The sequence below is a fragment of the Balaenoptera musculus genome, chromosome X, assembly GCF_009873245.2.
Source record: "Balaenoptera musculus isolate JJ_BM4_2016_0621 chromosome X, mBalMus1.pri.v3, whole genome shotgun sequence".
NCBI classification, from domain to species: Eukaryota; Metazoa; Chordata; class Mammalia; order Artiodactyla; family Balaenopteridae; genus Balaenoptera; species Balaenoptera musculus.
This window is the reverse complement of record NC_045806.1, coordinates 89904780-89927067: the sequence shown is the minus strand read 5'-3', so window position 1 is coordinate 89927067 and position 22288 is coordinate 89904780. Positions and strand designations below refer to the sequence as shown.

The 22288-nt window shown below is 38.5% G+C and overlaps 2 protein-coding genes across 6 annotated transcripts in view; both read right to left on the bottom strand.

The window, feature by feature from the left end:
• The window catches only part of TBC1D8B (TBC1 domain family member 8B), an 80548-nt gene extending 79244 nt beyond the window's left edge, over positions 1-1304 (bottom strand). For 2 of the 4 annotated variants that reach the window (XM_036840140.1, XM_036840138.1), the window contains exon 1: positions 1013-1304. In XM_036840140.1, the coding sequence (XP_036696035.1) occupies positions 1013-1142 (130 nt within the window). In that variant the 5' untranslated portion in view covers positions 1143-1304. The remainder of the gene's footprint in view (positions 1-1012) is intronic. The other 2 variants (XM_036840137.1, XM_036840139.1) reach the window with 1 other exon arrangement.
• A 6451-nt stretch (positions 1305-7755) lies between these two features.
• Positions 7756-22288, bottom strand: part of RNF128 (ring finger protein 128) — a 102660-nt gene continuing 88127 nt past the window's right edge. For both annotated transcript variants that reach the window (XM_036840838.1, XM_036840837.1), the window contains exons 4-7: positions 19896-19978; positions 18918-19014; positions 17953-18121; positions 7756-9187 (exon numbers count right to left, since the gene is read on the bottom strand). In XM_036840838.1, coding sequence (XP_036696733.1) covers positions 9054-9187; positions 17953-18121; positions 18918-19014; positions 19896-19978 — 483 coding nt within the window. In that variant the 3' untranslated portion in view covers positions 7756-9053. The remainder of the gene's footprint in view (positions 9188-17952; positions 18122-18917; positions 19015-19895; positions 19979-22288) is intronic.

Here is a 22288-nt window from a genome sequence, read left to right as displayed (position 1 = left end):
CCTGTTCCATCTCGCTGCTGATAAGCCTGGTTCATCACTTCAAGGCCACAATACCAAACTAGAAGTTGTCACGAAAAAGAGCTCTGGTCTCCCAATGACCAAAAGTTTGCATGCCCCTGCCCAAGACGACAGGTCTCAGACCAAAACTCCTTGGAGGCTTTAAACACTAGACCCACACAGAGTTCTTGATTTGTAAATCAAAGAAGTGAAGGCAGGATAGATTAGGCGGGAAGAGAAACTTCCGTTTGTTTAACTGGTTTGCTTACAACCTTGGTTTTTAAAGAAAGGGCATTTCTCTCTTTTCTCAAGAGAGAAATGAATTACGAAGGTTACTTTGAGAGGGGAGCCCAAGGATTGAAAACTTGGAGACAAAGTGAAAGATGCTAAATAGGGAGGGTTCAGCAATTCTGAGACCTACCCCTCACCCTCCCCCGCACTCGGACCCTCCCCCTGACTCCCTAACCTCTCATTTGATGCCGATTCCTCGAGACAGGATTGGAGCTCCTCCCTTTTTCCTCATCATCCCTCCTCCCACACAATTACACCACCCACCCCCAGGGTGGCGGTTACCGATGGGGGGGAGGGGAGGGGCTGGGAGGCTTGTGAAAAAAGTTAAGTGCACAACTGCGAACTGGCCCGGGTCACCAGCCTAAATGCGACCTGTCCACGTCTAACGCTCGTCATCAGACCCCTCCCCCAGGAAAGCTACAGGGCAGGTACTCTGCCTCAGAAAGAACACTTCCTTTACCCCAGATTCTTCCTTGGCTTCAGAAGGAACCCCTCCTCCCTTTCCCCGTCCCACCCAAAGACCGACTGCTGGTCCAGGGAGGCGTTCTCAGGACTCAGTGAGGACGACGGAAAGGTGGTGGCGGGAGAAGAACCCCAGTCCCCCCCGCCCAGGGTTTAGGATCGGGCGGCGGGCGGCGACGACTAACTGTGTCCCTCACCACCTTTTAAGTACCAGCGAACACGGCCCCGAGGCGAGGGGGTGAGGGGGATGGCCACAGCTTACCTGTGAGCCCCCCGCCGCCTTCCTCCCGGTAGCCCCGACGCCGCTGCAGCACGAAGTAGTCGTTGGACCTTTCCATCAGCCACAGCTTCAGCGCATTTTTCAGGAGCACTTCCTCGGGCTTCAGCCACATCGCGAAGAACTTTATGCCGCCCGGGAGCAGCGATCCAGATGCCCTCCTCACCTCACCCCTCCACCCGTTTCCTCCCCTCTACTTCTCCCACCAAATCTGCCTCAGGCGGCAGCCGCTCAGGTTCTGCTTTTCCACACTTCCCCCAACCCTCCCTTCTCTCCCACGTAGGCAGCGAGATTGCCAATTCCCTCCCACAGCGCTACCGCCCGACTGGGAAATAGTCCCGTTCCTTTCCCTTCTGGGAGTTGTAGTTTACTCCCCGCTTTTCTGTACTCAAGCACCTGGAGCGCGGGACTACACTTCCCACAATCCACTGGGGTGAGAACTGGGTGGGGGTGCTTTCAAAGCGCGTCCCGCCACCAGTTAAGTGGATTTTGCCTATGGAAAGTTTAAAGCCTTTTCTGGCAAATAAGTGAGCCCGGGTACAGAAGTGTTGTTTCTTCTCATCCTTTTACAGCCGAGGGTGTTAAACTGTCGAAAACAGTTTCCGGAATTTGGGAGTAACGAACGGCCATTCTGGGAAGGAGCAGTAGCGGCAACTAACGTTTAATGAGCTCTTACGTACAAAAGAGACTTCACACAATGTCTCACATAATCCTTGCAGATGTCTCACGAAGCATATCTCATTCCTCAACTTGCACGTAAATAAACAAATGCGCAGTCGGGTTCGGTGACTTATCCAAGGTCACACAGTAAGTGGAGTTTGATACGATTCCTTGTCTGATTGAGAATCTTCCTTTGATTAAGCTCTTTCCGCGCGTACAATAAGAATATAAAATCTCCAGAAGCCACACAGTGTTTTTTACGCCGCGCTCCTCCCTTCCCAGATTTGTTCTATTTAACTGTTGTAATCAGCCACAGAAAATGTCGTCCAACTTTGCTTTACTGGATATAAACAATTTATGAGCGATTTTTTTTCTTTGTTAAACTCTTTAAGAAAAAAAAATTCCTTTCAGGGCAAGCTGCACCTCTTTGTACCTTGGCAATGATACGCAGCTGCTTAAACACTAAGGTGAATGAGGTCAGTGGTTTGTGAGACATCATTGTGAGAAATTACTTGAGGGACGTTTTTATTTACTGAGATAACTAAGCCCACCAGAATTAAAGACTGCACTAAAAGCGAAAACAGGTTTATAGGAAGGAAGGAGTTGGGAGGCAGTGTACAAAAAACAAGGGGCTCTTGGCAAGCTATTTTGAGAATGAAGCCTCAAGGATCTGGCTTTTTTTTAAAAAATGGGGTGGGACACACCCGGATGCCAAGTCGTGGAGCCAAAGAACTCTGCCTTGGAGTTGCATCTGTGGCTTAACCCTCGCAAAATGTGGGCCAGCTCAAAGAAGGCAGGCGTGTGCTATGAGTAGGGATTTTTCTTGGAGGTGAGAAAAAGGTCAGTTTGGGATTCTCTTCTGAAACGCAGTCGTTTGTCCAAAGGCAGCTTTCCGGACAGGGTGGGAAGAGGCAGTCTTCCCACAGCCCAAACTGCAATGTATCCTTGGGAAAAGCCATCATAATTTGGATGTGTATTAAGGAAGATAATTTCTTATCTTCCTGGTGAAAGATCAGTAAATGTGGCAAATGTATCTTCCTTCTTTACTTTTACTGATACCTTTCCTTCCCCTTTTTATTTCCTTCCTCATCAAACCACATTCTTTTCCAATACCCTTAAACTTTAAGAGTTGTAGCAAGGGCTGTGCAGAACTGGATGGTTCCTGTGCCTCGTTACTGCGCAACTCCATTCAGATACACCCACATGCTCCCTGTTATATAGAATCAGGCCCGCTTTTGGCTTAGAGCGGGGGCATTTAGCGAGCTCCCGCTGTAGTAAAACATTTCATTGATTATGTAAATAAAACACTTTTAAATTACTCCTGCGATATAAAGTTTTGGCTTGATCATGCACTATATTTCAAGCTTTTACAAATAAAAGTATTTTTCTGAAAGTGCCTTAAAAAAACAGAGCATGTCACTCTATTCAATTGTTTATGTTAATGTACATTGTTTTTAGGGACGAAGGACAGGAATTACAAACTGCCATGGGTATCACTGCTGGTACTGTGCTGGTAATATCTATCTATATCTATCTATGACTGTATATACAGATAGTCATTTAACCCTCATTAATAAGCTTGTACATTTTTTACATCCTTAATTTGCAGATGAACAGGAGGCTCAGAGAAGTTAAGTAACTTGCCTGAGATCACATAACTAAATAAATGGCAGAGCTGGGATTTGAACCTGGATTTGTCTGACTACAAACCATGACATATCGTTTATAGCTACCTCAAGGCAACATGTCCAAAGCCAAATTTATTTTTCTAATATCCTCCCTGCCCAAAGTTGTTTCTTCTACCAGCTTCTCATAGGTCAGAGCACCACTGTTTACCAACATGCTCAAGCTAAGAACCTTGGAATAGTCTTTTATTTCCTACATTTAAAAAAAATGAAGTATAGTTAATTTACAATATTGTGTTAGTTTCAGGTGTACAGCAAAGTGATTCAGTTATATAGATAATTTTCCATTATAGGTTATTACAAGATATGGAACATTGTTCCCTGTGTTATACAGTAAATACTTGTTGCTTATCTATTTAATATATAGTAGTGTGTATCTGTTAATCCCACACACCTAATTTATCTGCCCCCCTTTCCCCTTTGGGAAGTCTGTTTTCTATGTCTGTGAATCTGTTTCTGTTTTGTAAATAGATTCATTTGTATTATTTTTTAGATTCCACATATAAGTGATATCATATAATATTTGTCTTTGTCTGACTTCACTTAGCATGATATTCTCTAGGTCCATCCATGTTGCTGCAAATGGCATTATTTCATTCTTTTTGATGGCTGGGTAATATTCCATTGTATATATATACTACATCTTCTTTATCCATTCATCTGTTGATGGACACTTAGGTTGCTTCCACATCTTGGCTATTGTAAATAGTGCTGCTATGAATATTGGGGTGCATGTAAGGAACCTTGGAATAGGCTTTTTTTTAATTAACTTTTTTTTTTTAAATATTGTGTGGCCATAATAAACCAGTCTAGAAAAGCTATTTAGGCTTATAATTAATTGGATTAATGGTGCTATAGAACTTAAAAGCTCTAGGAGAACATAATCCTAATTTTTTTTTTATCAGATGCGTATGTTTGATTTATTTATTTTTATTTTTGGCTGTGTTGGGTCTTCGTTTCTGTGTGAGGGCTTTCTCTAGTTGTGGCAAGCGGAGGCCACTCTTCATCACGATGTGTGGGCCTCTCACTGTCGCGGCCTCTCTTGTTGCGGAGCACAGGCTCCAGATGCGCAGGCTCAGTAATTGTGGCTCACGGGCCTAGTTGCTCCGCGGCATGTGGGATCTTCCCAGACCAGGGCTCGAACCCGTGTCCCCTGCATTAGCAGGCAGATTCTCAACCACTGCGCCACCAGGGAAGCCCCTAAATTAACTTTTATTGGAGTATGGTTGCTTTACAATGCTGTGTTATGGAATAGTCTTAAACTTCTTACTCTCACCACCTCCACTGTCACACACACACACACACACACACACACACACACACACACACACACCCCTCTACTTTTTTTTTCAGAAGTCCATCCCATCCTCCTATTATCACTCCAGATAAGCCTCACATCCTTTCCTGCTGCACTATAATAATAGCTTCCCAACTCATCTGTCTACTTCCATGCTTGTTTTCTGATTTATCCAAGCCACGTATTTATGGACAGAATGATATACCACGCAGAGATGAATAATACCTCATCTATCCAGAGGTCAGTCTTCCAGCTGACTCAGCCTTCTAAATCATAGTCTCAAACACCTACATGAAAAGGTACTAGGAAACCCCAAATCGCAACTCCAAACCTGTGCCATGGAAAGGCTGAGGCTGTCACTCAAGATTCCACTGGATTCTTATTTGAAATGAATTTCACAAGCTTAGTTGATATTTTACAGTCTGCAGCAGGCTTAGGAGCAGTAAGATTCTAGAGGAGAGCCATATAAAGCTGTAGTACTCAAAATACAGACTCTGGACCGGCAACATCTGCATCACCCAGGAGCTTGCTAGAAATTCAGAATCTCAGAACCCATTCCAGACCTTAGAATCAGAGTGTGCCATTTTAACAAGATCCCCAGGTAATTTGTAGGCACATTAAAGTTTTAGATGCACTAATTGAAAGCAAATTAGATATTTGAAAATCAAACTTCACAACAAATTGGGGGTAATCGTGTTTCCATTAAGAGCTAATAGGCATCTTTTAAAAAATAAGCTCTATTAATGAATTTTAGATGACTGAATTGCTTTTTTTAAAAGTTTATATCAGGACATGCCTATTAAAATTTTCTAAGGCAGTGGTTCAGAACTGGGATGAGAAGAGAAATTGCCACTAACTATCCATGCTAAACTCTATTTATATATACTACTACTATATATACTACTACTCTCTCTAACCATCAAAAATGGTATGTCCACAAGTGTCTCACATTCATGAGACTGTATGTTTCTGGAGGAAAAAAAGTTAAGAACTAGTGAGTAGTGGTTTTCAAACTTTTCACTGAATTGCCTCTAAGGTAGAAGATAATGAACATCTTTCTCTGGTGGTCAAAGTGCCCCCCATAATAATGAACTTCCTTTAAGTTCATTACATTAAGTAGTATGTAAATTTTATATTGTTTAATATGTTTAAAGATATTTTAAAAATCCACTCCAAACAGAAGATACAATGAGTAAGGAAAATTTTTATAACCTAAGGTGATAAAATTGACCCAGATATTATAGAACATAACTAAAATATTTAGTAAATGAACCAAAACCAGAAGGAGGGGGGAGAAGAATTGTTCCCAGCATTCCAGTTGTATTTTTAAGTGTATTTTTACTGATTTACCTGGGAACCATGTGTATTCTTACTTATAAGATAATACAACCTGACTTCTACTAAACCTACAAATGAACTCTCAGAAAGCCCCTCCTTCTTAAGTTGGAGACTACCTATACATACAAATACATCTACTGCCACTGTTAAAGGAATCAGCTTATATTTTGACCATGTGAAAGTAATAAAGTCTGTTGCTCAAACTCTTTTTTCTTATCAAAATATAATACCAGGAAGAAAATTCACAAGTGACATGTAATTCCTCTCCTTTGCATATACCCAAGAGAACTGAAAGCATACATCTACACAAAGACTTGTACATGAATGTTCATAGCAGCATTATCCATAATGGCCAAAAAGTGGTAACGATCTGAGTGTTCATTAACTGATGAATGGATAACCAAATATGGAATACCTATACAATAGAATATTATTCAGCAATGAAAAAGAATGAAGTACTGTTGCATGCTTCAACATGGATGAACCTTGAAAATATTATGATAAGTGGAAGAAGCCAGTCACAAAAGACCATATCTTGTATGAGTCCATTTAAATGTAATGTCCAGAATAGGCAAATCCATAGAGACAGAAAGCTGATTGGTGGTTGCCTGGGGTTAGGAATGGGAGCAGCAACTGAGTGCAAATGGATATGAGGGGACTTTCTGGGGTGATGAAATGTTCTCAACTTGATTGTGGTGGTAATAATTGCACAACTCTATATACATTTGCAAGGCATCTTGGAACCATACATTTACAATGGGTGAATTTTTGGTATATAAATTATATGTCAATACAGCTATTAAAAATTTAAAAAGTTATAAATGCCTCCCCAGAAGAAACCCCACAAAGCTTGAAATGATTAATTTTCTAAGAATATAGGCCAACTTTATTGTGTGGCATCACACACACGTACATTTGGCATATTGCCACAGAAGACATACGTGTACCCTGGTTTGATAATCATGGTTCTGAAGTGTTACAAGCAACTGTTTATTCTTAACATGTTTGGCAAAATAAAGAGGTGCATTTAACTCATTAACAGCATCCCAAGAATGATACTGCCAAAGAGAAGGCTGAAGGAAAAGGTAACTTTAAAGCAATAAAACGGCCTTATGTCTTGGGTAGTATAAAGATGGACTGGCATCATGGTCTTTTTCTAACCCAATATTATCAGTGGTCAACCTCATTATTTACCTTGCTGACATTTAAAAATAATTCATGGTAGGTTCAGTTATATTATAATGGCAGCAGTTCCTCTCTATGTAATGAAATATGTAAATGTAAAGTTTTAGTTTTTATTGATCAAATATATCAATGACCATTTACATTAAACCTTTTTCCCTCCTAAATCCAAGCATATATTAAAATTTAGGGGCTTCCCTGGTGGCACAGTGGTTAAGAATCCGCCTGCCAATGCAGGGGACACGGGTTCGAGCCCTGGTCTGGGAAGATCCCACATGCCGCGGAGCAACTAAGCCCGTGAGCCACAACTACTGAGCCTGCGCGTCTGGAGCCTGTGCTCCGCAACGGGAAAGGCCGCGACAGTGAGAGGACCCCGCACCACGATGAAAAGTGGCCCCCGCTCACCGCAACTGGAGAAAGCCCTCACACAGAAACGAAGACCCAACACAGCCAAAAATAAATAAATAAATAAATTTATTTAAAAAAATAGGATTTTCATAACTAAAAACAAGAATAAAACATTCTTTAAAAAAAAGTTAGTATATGATAACTAAACACCAAACACAAACTTTTATTGGAATATTTTATTTACATTTCATATTTAAAGAGAATCAATACAAATCAGGACATATTTACAGCATTTCAAATTAGTGTACAAGAATGCAATGGTTTCATCCATTCTACATTTAGCCAACAAAAATACATGTCTATTCTGCTTTTGCCTAAATTCTGCTGGAATTTGTACTGGAAACAAAACTCTAAAACCAAAGATAAGCCACAGAGAATAGAAGTAAAGTGCATTTTTATAATAGCTCTATTTAACTTTGGTGGATGAAGCTTCAAACTGTATATTAAGGCACCTGGAATTCTCCCCCTCCCCCAATTCTTTTTCAAACACCAAGAAAATGCATTCACGAAATTTATAGCTACATGGACAGAATTTTAGTTTACCTAATGTTATTTTAGCCCATTTAGGTAAAATGTAAACTCAATTTTCAAAGTCAACATTGTTTGGAAAATATTTTCCACAGACTAATTTCTGTAGACAAATTCATACACAAAGATCAATTACCAATTTTTGTGTGACTTATTCATAATCATTTTCAAATAGTATGATGATTTATATACTCTGCTTTTGAAAGTCCCATAAGTAAAGTTTGAGAAATAGTTATACAGTGTTTCTGTAAGTACAGTTTTTATCTATAATCTTTTGTCAAATTGGTGTCACTAATATACCAATCAATCCAGTCCAGTCCATATTCTCTGATAAACTATGCTTGACACTCATATGAAGTACATTTAGCCTAATTTTAAAAACAAAAAATAGTTTAAATGAATATTTTGCTTTAATCTTGTTCTATCAACTTAATGTAGCTTAAATAGACATTTCATGAAGTACTAGCCTAAGTTTGCATTGTTTTATACATTACAATTCCAGATCAATATAAGCACCTGGAGAAAAACCCTGACACATATAGCCCAAGCTAAAGTAGTATTATTTTAAATTAAGATACTATCATAAAATAAAGTGATTACAGCTACTCCACATTTTAAAAGCAACATGTTTTTATAAGAAAATTGTTATAAATGGAAAACATGACTACTTGACAAGAGTTTTGAATGTTTAAAAATGTTGCTACCACTATTGAGAGGAAACTTGCCTATGAAAAACATTATATAATGAGTTTGTGGAAAAAGTTAATAGGTTAAATATTTTAAGTCATTTAACTATAGCATAATATTAGTCATCTCATCACTTTCAGTATCATTCTTATTAAGTTATTCCAATTCATTAATAGCAAACTAGGCCCTGATTGGCAGTTCTGTTATTACTAAAGGTTCAAGTTTTCTATTGACACAGATTTTATGATTTAATTTCTCGAACAGCAGTCTCTCGATCAGGAGTTTCATCTTCTTCAAAGGTTGGGTTGTCAACGTGAGGAACAACATCCACTGCCATGGAACTTGCTTCATGGTTTACCAGCTGTAGATTTTCATCTTTAAAAAGAAATGGTAATTTTAGGATGATTTCACCCCTCTCTTCTTTAAGACAAAATTCAACACACATGTCTAAGAAGCCTTTCTTATCTAATTTCATCATACTCTGATTATTACCCTCATTCCCTGTTCCTTTAATATGATTTGTGCTGCCTTACATAAAGCACATATGGCATTATTTTAATTTACAATTACGATTTTATTGATTCACACGTGTGCTTACTTTTACCTAGATTATAGCATCCTTAAGAGCAAAAGTTATGTCTTCTGCTTCTCTATTCTAAATGTAATAGCTCTTAAATCACATTTCAATCACCTGGGCACTTTAAAAAATTACATATGCTATGCATAGATAGATAGATAGATAAATAGATAGATAAATAGATAAATAGATAGGTAGATAGATAGATAGATAAATAGGTAGGTAGGTAGATAGATAGATAGATAGATAGATAGATAGATAGATAGATAGATAGATAGATAGATAAATAGATAGGTAGGTAGGTAGATAGATAGATAGATAGATAGATAGATAGATAGATAGATAGATAGATAGATAGATAGACAGACAGACAGACAGACAGACAGAAAGACTAAAAAAAATCAACCAGGAAGTTGTGGGGGGCGGGAGTTCCCAAAATGGAATACAAATAGTAACAAGTGAATATAATTATATTACAGATGAAATATATAATCATCCTGAAGAGAGTGGGAAAGAAAAGAACTAACCTAAGTAACTTTGGAAAATGATACTTTGACTATATCCTATAAGGCTAAAACCAAAGAACTACACTGGTTAATGAAACTGTTTTTCACAGGGGTGTGTTAGCAATGTTGAAACTTAGGTGTACTTTAGGATTGAACAAATAAGTAAATATATTGTGGATAACAACAGCCAGGTTTCTCAATGTCAGAGAAAGGAGTTACAAATAAGGAAAGGGGAAGGCTAGAATAAACTCTGTGGTGTTGGACTGGAATCAGAAATATAAGCATGAACTAGCTGTTCTTCAGATAGGTGAATGTAGATGTGTGTGTATATTTGTGTGAGTACATACACATATTTCCTAGCGCTGTTCCTTGAAAGGGCTAATAGCAATGACACCCCAATAGCAATGAGCATATCTAGTGCCCAGATCTTGATTTCGAGGTACTGTTCTCCAATAAAAGCCCCCACCCCCTGAAGAAATAACTGATTCCAGGGCTAGGACAAGGAAAGTACAAGATTAATCTAGATTCAAGCCTAGGGATCAGCAAACTACAGCTTGCAAGCCAACTCTATAGCTAAGAGTGGTTTTTACATTCTTAAGAGGTTGGAAGAGAAAACAACCAAAAGCAACAAAGACCCATGGCCTTCAAAGCCTAAAAAAAAAAAATGATGGGGCATGTTGAAAGGAAACAAACCAACTTGAGGGAGTTCCCAATCACCAAATCTAGGACAATCTAACCATGAATAAATCATGAGAATAATATTATGGAATAAAAGAAATATCTATGAGTCCATATTATTATAAATAAATAATTGAATAAATAAGTGGAGAAAGCTTCCTTAAAATAGAAGCTTAATTAATGTAGAAAGAAGGATGGAAATAGAAAATCACCATTTGGCACACATTTCAGTAATAATTATTGTAAGCAAGAAACATCACTGATTGATAAAATTAGTAGGTAAAAAGTAAGATGAGAAACAGGATATTTGCATAGTCTCCAAGTGTCTCTCTATAAAATAATTAATAATTATAAAGGGAAAAAGAATAACTTTAAAAGGAGAAGCTTGGCAGATGCTACCTTAACCAAGCGAACAAAATTAAAACCATTGGTAATAAGACATGGGCATCATGTGCCTCATTATATGATATGAGCCAGAGAAGGGCACAACATAATTTCTGTGGTATTCTTGCCAGAAATAGACAATGGACAATAAATTTAATCATTGGGAATCAGGAGACAATTCCAAATTGAGGGACATTCTACAAAATAACTAACTGGTGGCCTTCAGAAGTGTCAAAGTCATGAAAGAAAAAGACTAAGGAACAGTCACAGATTGGAGACTAAGAAGACGTAACAGTTAAATGCAATGTGGACCTCTCAGAAAATTGGGTATAGAAGGAACATTCCCAAACATAATAAAGGACATACATGGGGACTTCCCTGGCAGTCCAGTGGTTAAGGCTCCATGCTTCCACTGTAGGGGGCGTGGGTTTGATCCCTGGTCGGGGAACTAAGATCCCACATGCCGCGTGGTACAGCCAAAAAATTTAAAAAATAATAAATAAATAAATAAAGGACATACCTGACAAACCCACAGTTAACAACATACTCAAGAGGAACAAGACAAGGGTACCCACTCTCACCACTCCTATTCAACATAGTACTGGAAGTCCTAGCCAGAGAAATTAGAAAGGAAAAGAAAAGTCATCAAGGGACTTCTCTGGCGGTCCAGTGGTTTAAGACTCCGTGCTTCCAATGCAGGGGACGCAGGTTCAATCCCTGGTTGGGGAAACTAAGATCCCACATGCCATGCAGCACGGCCAAAAAATAAAAAAATTTTAAACAAACAAACAAACAGAAAAAAGGCATCAAAATGAGAAAGGAAGAAGTAAAATTGTCTGTTTCCAGATGACATGACCTAGAGAAAATGCTAAAGATACCAACAAAAACTGTTAGAACTAATAAACGAATTCACTAAAGTTGCAGGTTACAAAATCAACAGACAAAAATCAGTTGCATTTCTATACACCAGCAATGAAATATCTGAAAGAGAAATAAAGAAAACAATCCCATTCACAATAGCATCAAAAAGCAATATAATACTTATGAATAGATTTAACCAAGGAGGTAAAAGATTTGTACTGAAAACTATAAGACATTTATAAAAGATATTGAAGAGGGCACAAATAAATGGAAATATATCCCATGTTCATGGATCAGAAGAATTCATATTGGACTTCCCTGGTGGCGCAGTGGTTAAGAATCCGCCTGCCAATGCAGGGGACACGGGTTCGATCCCTGGTCCGGGAAGATCCCACATGCCACAGAGCAACAAAGCCTGTGCACCACACTACTGAGCCTGCTCCCTAGAGCCCGTGAGCCACAACTACTGAGCCCACATGCCACAACTACTGAAGTCTACGTGCCTAGAGCCCGTGCTCCACAACAAGAGAAGCCACCGCAATGAGAAGCCCGTGCATCGCAACAAAGAGTAGCCCCTGCTCGCTGCAACTAAAGAAAGCCTGCGTGCAGCAACAAAGACCCAACACAGCCAAAAATAAATAAATAAATAAATAAATTTATTAAAAAAAAGAATTCATGTTGTTTAAATGTCCATACTACCCAAAGCCATCTGTAGATTCAATGCAATCCATATCAAAATTCCAAATGCATTTTTCACAGAAGTATAAAAAAAATCCTAAAATTCATATGGAACTACCAAAGACACTGGATAGCCAAAGCAATCCTGAGAAAGAAGAACAAAGTGGGGAGGCATCACACTTCCTGATTTCAAACTATACTACAAAGCTATAATAATCAACACAGTATGGTACTGGCATAAAAACAGACACATAGATCAGTGGAACAGAATTGAGAGCCCAGAAGTAAACCCATGTGTATGAGATGAACTAATATTTGACAAGGGAGCCAAGAACACTCAATGGGGAAAAGACAGTCTTCAGTAAATGGTGTTGGGTAAACTGGATAAATATGCAACAGAATGAAACTGGACCCCTATCTTACACCACTTAAAAAATGAACTCTAGGGCTTCCCTGGTGGCGCAGTGGTTGAGAATCTGCCTGCCAATGCAGGGGACACGGGTTCGAGGCCCGGTCTGGGAGGATCCCACATGCCGCGGAGCAACTAGGCCCGTGAGCCACAATTACTGAGCCTGCGCGTCTGGAGCCTGTGCTCCGCAACAAGAGAGGCCGCGATGGTGAGAGGCCCGCGCACCGCGATGAAGAGTGGCCCCCGCTTGCCGCAACTGGAGAAAGCTCTCGCACAGAAACGAAGGCCCAACACAGCCATAAATAAATAAATAAATAAATAAAATAAAATTAAAAAAAAAAAAAAAAAAATGAACTCTAAATGGATTAAGGACTTAAAAAGCCAAAATCAACAAATGGGACTACATCAAACCAAAAAGCTTCTACTCAGCAAGAGAAATAATCAAAAGAATGAAAAGGCAAGCTACAAAATGGGAGAAAATATGTGCAAACCACATATCAGATAAGGGGTTAATATCTAAAATATATAAGGAATTCATACAGTTCAATAGCAAAAAAGCAAATAATCTGATTAAAAAATGGGCAGAAGAACTGAGATATTTTCCCAAGGAAGACATACAAATGGCCAACAGGTACATGAAAAGATGCTCAACATCACTAATCAGGGAAATGCAAATCAAAACCACAATGAGATATTGCCTCACACTTGTTAGAATAGCTATTATCAAAAAGGAAACAGGTAAGTGTTGGCAAGGATGTGAAGAAAAGGGAACTCTAGTGCACCGTTGGTGGGAATGTAAATTGGTCCAGCACTATGGGAAACATGTATGGAGGTTCTCAAAAAATTAAAAATAGAACTACCATATCATCCAGCAATCCCACTTCTGGGTATATATCTAGAGGAAATGAAATCACTATCTTGAAGAGAGAGCTGCACCTCCATGTTCACTGCAACATCATTCACAATAGCCAAGACACAGAAATAACCTAAGTGTCCACTGACTGATGAACAGATAAAGAAAATGTGCTATATATATATATATATATATATATATATATATATATATATATATATATATATAAAACAATGGAACATTATTCAGCCATGAGAAAGAAGGAAATCCTGCCATTTGCAACCACATCGATGGACCTTGAGGGCAGTGTGCTAAGTGAAATAAGTCAGATAGAGAAGACCAATACTGTATGATATCACTTATATGCAGAATCTTAAAAAAAAAAAGCCAAATTCATAGAAACAGAGTAGAATGGTGGTTGCAAGAGGCTGGAAGGTGGGGCAAATGGGGAAATGTTTGTCAAAGGGTACAAGTTTCCAGTTATAAGATGAATAAGTTCTGGGGAATCTAACATATAGATGGTGACTACAGTTAACAATACTGTATTAAATACTTGAAAGTTGCTAAGAGAGTAGATCTTAAATGTTCTCACCACACACACACAAAATGTGTAATTATGTGAGATGATGGATTTAACTAATCTTACTCTGATTATATGTCAAGTATATTTCAATAAAACTGGGGAAAAATGAGAAAAGAGGAAAGGCAATGTGGGATCCTAGGACAGAAAAAGGACGTTAATGGGCCAACTGGTGAAATTTGAGTAAGATCAGTTTAGTTAATAACATTTTATCATTTAATTTCCTGATTTTGATAATTGTATATGGTTATATAAGATGTTAACTTTTGGAGAAGTTTGGTGACGGGTATATGGGCATTCTTTTTACTGTTTTTGAAACATTTTTTGGTCAGGCTGAAATTATTTCAAAATAAAAAAATAACCTGTGCTTGGGCCCCACATCCCATGGATTCTGACTTAACAATTCTGGGGTAAAGCCCAGGCATTAGTAATGTTTAAAGTTTCTATGGGTGATTCTAATGTGCAGCCAGGGTTAAGAACTAGGGCCCTTATTCGGTGGTTCCCAAAGTGTGGTCCCTGGACAAGCAGTATCAGTATCACCTGGAAACTTCTTAGAAATGAAAATTCTCAGGGCCCACCCCAGACCAACTGAGTCAGAAACTGGTGGTTGCCCCTCTGTTTTAACAAGCCCTCCAGGTGACTCAATGTATGCTTACGTTTGAAAATCAGTGCTCTGATAAAATTCAGCACAATGATGGAACACACAGGCATGAACTAATCAACTGTATGTTTACAAAGTTATTTAAATCACAACTATCACCATAATAATCAATGGTTAATAGGCATAATGCCCAAACTATTAATATATAATCATAGATAAAATTAAATCTATTCTATGTGGTCACTCATTCAACACTTATTTGAGTATTTACTATGTGGCAGTCTGTGCTAGGTGCTTGGGTATACGACAGTGAATAATAAGACACTGTCCCTACACAAAGGGACTTTTTAAGGTTTTAATACAATTCAGTGCAATAAATGCAATGATAGAAGTTCTACCGAAGTAGACAGTAGGACCACACAGGTGAGTCAAGGGAAGCTTCTCAAAGGGGAGCAAGTTTTAAAGGAGGAACAGGAGTTGGACTGGGCTTCCCCAATTTCTTGGGGGAGGAAGAGTAGAAGGAATGGGCAGAGAGAAGATAGTGGCTCAAACTATGACTGTTGAATTAAGGTTGGAAATTAGGGGATGGTTTAGAGGAAAAATGATATTGAATCAATAGGAAGGGGAGAGGGTAGGATCTAGGATCGACCTAAGTTTCTGGTTTGACTCACCCGGGTAGGTGTTACTACCATTCACGGAGATAAAGAATACAGGAGAAGGGGCCTCCCTGGTGGCGCAGTGGTTGAGAAACTGCCTGCTAATGCAGGGGACATGGGTTCGAGCCCTGGTCTGGGAAGATCCCACATGCCGCGGAGCAACTGGGCCCGTGAGCCACAACTACTGAGCCTGCGCGTCTGGAGCCTGTGCTCCGCAACAAGAGAGGCTGCGATAGTGAGAGGCCCGCGCACCGCGATGAAGAGTGGCCCCCGCTTGCCACAACTAGAGGAAGCCCTCGCACAGAAACGAAGACCCAACACAGCCATAAATAAATAAATAAATAAATAAAAATTTTTTTAAAAGTACTTATAAAAAAAAAAAAAAGAATCTGCCTGCCAATGCAGGGGACACGGGTTCGAGCCCTGGTCTGGGAAGATCCCACATGCCGCGGAGCAACTGGGCCCGTAAGCCACAACTACTGAGCCTGCGCGTCTGGAGCCTGTGCCCCGCAACGGGAGGGGCCGCGATAGTGAGAGGCCCGCGCACCGCGATGAAGAGTGGCCCCGCTTGCCACAACTAGAGAAAGCCCTCGCACGAAACGAAGACCCAACACAGCCAAAATAAATAAATAAATAAATAAAGTAGCTATAAACCCATTGCTAAAAAAAAAAAAACATTTAAAAGAATACAGGAGAAGGAACATGGATCATCATTTTATTTGCTTATTCTCTGCAAAAACTGTTCTGCCTTCTACCCTCCCCCCAAAACTCGCAAATTCTCTGCAAAAACTGTTCTGCCTTCTACCCTCCCCCACAAGAACAGAACACAAAAAAAGTAGGTTGGGATTTTTTTCTTTTTTTTAAACTGGGCTGACAATAAACTGAATTATCCCATACACTCAGGTCTCCCGTATGGCAGGCAAGAATTCTACCACTGAACCACCAATGCTGCTAAACTGAATTATCCCATACACTGTCCTTTATCTTCACTGAATTCTATTACCACACTGTTACAGGAACCAAAAATTCATCTGGGGCAAATAGACAATGATTATCTATTATAGGTAGAACAAAACACAGATTATTAAGATTCTTATGACTACTTTGTACTCTAGGAAATGTCCAAAGGTTAGATTACAACATGAGGTTTGCGTTTGCATGATGGTATTCCTCGTGACCTCTGTAGAAATGGTATCTATGGCACTTATAAGCCTACCAAGGACAAAGGTTCATGTCATAGGAAGCTGAAACTTTTACAAGTCATCTTGACATTTCATTTTCCTTCTACTTTTATGCCAGAATTAGGTTATCTCAAAATGAGGATAGAGGAAAAACTATCAACCAACAAAAACCATGAAAAAGGTGGAAGTTAAAGAAAGGGAAAGTAATTTGTATATGGGTTTTCTCTAAGGAAAAAAGTAACAGAATTCCCTAAAATCTCTCTACTGGTATGACATTAGTAAGTTGCTAATACTGATTCACATGAATTTTGAAATTAATACATTCAATTTTACTTTCCACAGTTTGTTCACTTCATGGCAAATAATCAACAGGTGGCAGCACATCATTCTTTTTTTTATATTTATTTATTTATTTATTTATGGCTGTGTTGGGTCTTCGTTTCTGTGCGAGGGCTTTCTCTAGTTGTGGCAAGTGGGGACCACTCTTCATCGCAGTGCACGGGCCTCTCACCATCGCGGCCCCTCCCGTTGCAGAGCACAGGCTCCAGACGCGCAGGCCCAGCAATTGTGGCTCACGGGCCCAGCTGCTCCGCGGCATGTGGGATCCTCCCAGACCAGGGCTCGAACCCGTGTCCCCTGCATTGGCAGGCAGACTCTCAACCACTGCGCCACCAGGGAAGCCCAGCACATCATTCTTAAACACAGTTTCTGATCTGTGCAAAAAATGGGTTCTGGAGTTGTGTATAAATCAAGCTTTTGGAAATTAAATTCTGTTTTATCATTCCAGGAATTCTTTATCTTAATTTCTTTATCTTAATTTCTGATTGATATGCAATAAACAATGGCTTCTAAAGTTGAAAAGTTTCTCCTTAGCCTAAGTTAATAAGCCAACTCTTAAATGCATTGGAGAGAAGCTTTCCAATAAAAAAATCTTTTTCTTCTGTGACTAATCCCCACTCTTAATGCATTTCATCTGTTTCAGGTACATTTGAATGTGTATATTAAGTTAAGGTAGGGGTGCATCCTGCATTACATCATTGTTACTAGAAAAAACCTGGAATGTGTTAATGGATGAATAGAATAAATGCTAAAAAGCAGGAGTACTCTGCCTGGTGTCTAATCCCCAATGTGGGGATCATTTGTGGGGCACTCATTGCCCCTCAGCATGGTGCTTACTTGCTGACTGCACATGTTCCTCCAAAGGCGGTTCATCTGCGCCCTGAACTGAAGCATATCCAGACGATGCAGTTTCACTGCGATTATCCTCTTCATGAGGAGAGACACTGTTGGATGCTTCGTTGGATGCCGGAACTTGTAAAGACACTGATCCATCTTCAACATCCACCTGCGGAAAGCATTTAAACACATTAAGAGGCTCTCAGAGTATATGTTTTTCCTTGACATATCATTACAAAGTTTCTTCATAGGTGACTTATTAGAGCAATGCTTCTTAACCTTTTAAACCTACAATCTATTTTTGATGATCACAAAAATTTCTTGCAGGTCCCAGCCAGAGCAGTTGGAGTAATTGGCTCCAATGGAGTGAAAGATGTTACAGGCAGATTGCCATCAACATCTGACATGTTTATCTGGGTGAACACTTCATAATATAATGCCTGATACAAGGAAGGCACTCAAAAAAAATTCCTATGCTGTCCCCTAGGGGTTTTGAGAATCACTGTCATCTGTATATCTCCTCAAGTCAGGAAGAGTTTGTTGAGCTTGACTTTCTGTTGTGTGTACTGTGAAACAGGTAGTTTTTTTTTTCATTTACGAAATATAACTTAATATTTATTATACTCTCTCAAACTTTACATGCTCAGTTAACAACAAGTTTGATTGCTATACAATAGTAAGAGAGTAAAAAACAGCAAGGGGTATCAGAAGTCAGTTGGGGTCATCACTTCCAATTCTGACCAAATAATAAGTACATTTGAGGAGAGGGAAGAAGGAGGAAAATGGAGGTGGTCCAACATGGTACCTCTCTGTCACTATGATGTAAGTAGGTCCAATTTTTGGTATAAACTGTAAGTCTAGCACATTACGTAGCTAAAAAATAAGGATTTTTTTTCCTGAAGGCCCAGATATATAAATAACACACTGCTTAAGTTCCTTCGTATAAATTGTTTAGCAACGTTTACCTCAATTCCCAAAGCTTTGAGTATGTCACATTTGCACATGGGGCAAGTCCTGTGTTCTAATAGCCATGGGTCAACACACGTCTTATGGAAAATATGGCTAATGAAGGAAAAAAACACATATTTTGGTTATCAGTTGTGAACTAGCAACACTTTGCCTAATATACTAACGGGTTACCCTGTAAGTTTACTTAGTCTTTTAATGGATGCCTTTTTTTTCCCTTTTAAACACACTATTACAGAAACAATATTTGGAAATTTCATAATACGGTACTTTTAAATATAGCCTCATTACTCTAGCTTCATAAAAACTATTTTCAATACCACTTACTTGAAAAATAGCTAAGATGTTACCTGACCTAAGGTTTTGTTCAGTAATTCGGATCTTAATTATTTTGTTATTCCCTAACTATAAAATAGTACAGTTAGTCATTCTCAATAATATAGTACAATAAAGTACTGAGTGTAACATAATTCCGATACTTTAGGCAATGTGATAAGTTCCAAGAACGCCACTATTTAATAGCTAAAAGGAAGAGTGTTAAGAACAACTTCCGGGAGAGGGATAATAAGAAGCTAAAGAATGAAGACTTCCAAATAGGTGCTCATAAGTTGATTTTATTTTTTTCCCAATAGGATTGGTAGAATTATTTTGAATTAAATAATCCAGTACCACACACACACACACACACACACACACACACACACACACACACACACAGTGATGCTGGCTAGGTTCTTAAGTTTTTTACGGAACTAGTTTCCAAATTGTACCAGATTATGGAAATATTACATAATTAGCCTTGTACCATTTCCAATGACATTAAAAATAAAGCAATCACCTATATTTAAATGAAAAGAAGTTAAAAATAAACACTTTCTTTACATCAAATTGGAAACATTCAAAATAGTTTCCCCCACTACAATCATTTTTGTAAGTCAGCTATTCTCATTGACGACATAAAAGAAAATCAAACTTACTTGCAGGTTAAGATGCGCACTAAATCATTAGGTTTATATAGTTCAATACACACAGCGCAACTATCTCCATCAGGGCCAATTTCCTAAGAGCAAATAGTTATTGTTATTCAGATGGATAAGAAAAATACATTAAACTACAGAGCAAAATCAGAATATACATGTATTTAATAAATTACATAAATTCCTACAGAAGAAGGAGCATCACATCACTAAAACGACTGTTTCAATAAGCAGTTTAAAATTATCTAGACTTAATTGGAATCTAAAAAAAGAGTCAAACTTATAGAAAGAGTGAGTAGAAAAGTAGTTTCCACGGTCTGAGGAATGGGGGAAACAGGGAGAAGTTAATAAAAGGGTACAAACTTTCAACTATAAGATGAATAAGGTCTGAAGATCTAATGTAAAACATGGTGACTACAGTCAATAACACTGTGTATTATGTAATTGAAGTTGGAAAATAAAATAAAATATTTAGACTTTAAAAAGTAAAAGAAGGAAGTTCCTTGGTGGCCTAGTGGTTAGGATTCCGGGCTTTCACTGCTGTGGCCCAGATTCAATCCCTGGTCGGGGAACTGAGATCCTGCAAAGCCACTCGGTGCAGTCTAAATAAATAAATAAAGTAAAAGAATAAAGTCCTGCAAAGCCACTCGGTGCAGCCAAAACAAACAAACAAACAAACAAATAAGTAAAGTAAAAGAATAAAGTCAACCAAAGGGGAACAGTACAAAGAGAAACATGTAGCACTGATTTAAACCTCTTCCTGGTTTTAGAATTTACACAATGCCACAAGTTCTATGGCTATGTTTTTCCATTAAAAAAATTAAGGTATAAGTCACATGCAATAAAATTCACTCTAAATGTTGAGTATACAGTTTTGCAAGTTTGGAGAAACATGCAGTCACTTAATCACCACCATAGTCAAGATATAGGATAGTCCTGGTACCCCAACAAATTCCTCTATACCACTTCGTAATTAACCCCTCTGTAATTAACTCCTCCTTTTATCACTATCTTCTGCCACCCACTCATCTGTTTTTCAGTGCCTGTAGTTTGGGCTTTTCCAGAATATCTTATAAGTGGGATTGTGCCTTATATAGCCTTTGAGTCTGCCTTCTTTCACTTAACATAATGCATTTGTGATTCATCCATGTTGTTGTATGCATCAGTAGGATTCCCCCCTTTTTATTGCTAAATAGTATCCCATGATATGGATGTACCACAGTTTTTTTTATCCATTCAACACTTGAAGGACATTTGGGTTCTTTCCAGTTTCTGGTAATTATCAGTAAAGCTGCCATGAACAATTGTGAAAAAGTTTTTATGTGAATGGGTAAACATCTAGCAGTGAGATTGCTGGGTTCTTTCGAGAGTGTATATTTGACTTCACAAAGAACTGCCATTCACTCTGCTGTACAGCAGAAACTAATACAACATTGTAAAGCAACTATACTCCAATAATTAATTAACTTATACATACACACACACACACACACACACACACACACATAGAACTGCCAAACTGTTTCCCAAACTGGCTGTACATTGCATTCTCACCAGAAAATGCATGAGAGTTCCAGCTGTTCCACATCTGGTCAGCTCTTGGTTTTAGCCATTCTAATAAATGTGCTGTGGGTATCACATTGTGGTTTTAATGTGCATTTCCCTAATGGCTAATGATGTTTAGCATCATTTTATGTGCTTTTTTGCCAGCCATATATTTCTTTGGTAAAATGTCTGTTTTGCCCATTTTTCCACTAGGTTGTCTGTTCTCTTCTTGAGTTTTGAGAGTTCTTTATATATTCTGAATACAGTCCTTTATCAGATATGTGATTTGCAAATATTTTCTCCCAGTCTGTGGCTCGTCTTTTCAGTCTCTTAACAGTGTCTTTCAAAGAGCAAAAGCTCTTAATTTTAACAAATTTCTCTTTTTTCTTTAATGGACTTGTTTTTGGTATCATATCTAAGTAATCTTTGCCTAACCCAAGCTACAAAGATATTTTTCTCCAAAGTTTTCTTCTAAAATTTCATAGTTCTAGGTTTTATATTTAAGTCTGTGATCCATTTCAAGTTAATTTTTGCAGAGGGCATAAAGTATGGATTGAGGTTCATTTTTTTTTTTGTCTATGGATATTCAGTCATTGCGTATGGAGAGCCAACAATTGGCTGCCCTTTCTTCTTTGAATTGCTTTTGCACCTTTGTCGAAAATCAATCGACCATTTATGTGTGGGTCTATTTCTGGACTGTCTCTTCTGTTTCAAAGATCTAAAGGTCCATCCTTTCCCTAATACCATGCTTTCTTGACTACTGTAGCTTTAAAATAATTCTGCAAATCAGGAAACGTGAGTCATCCAAATTTGTTTTTTATCAAAATTGTTTTGGTTATTCTAGATCT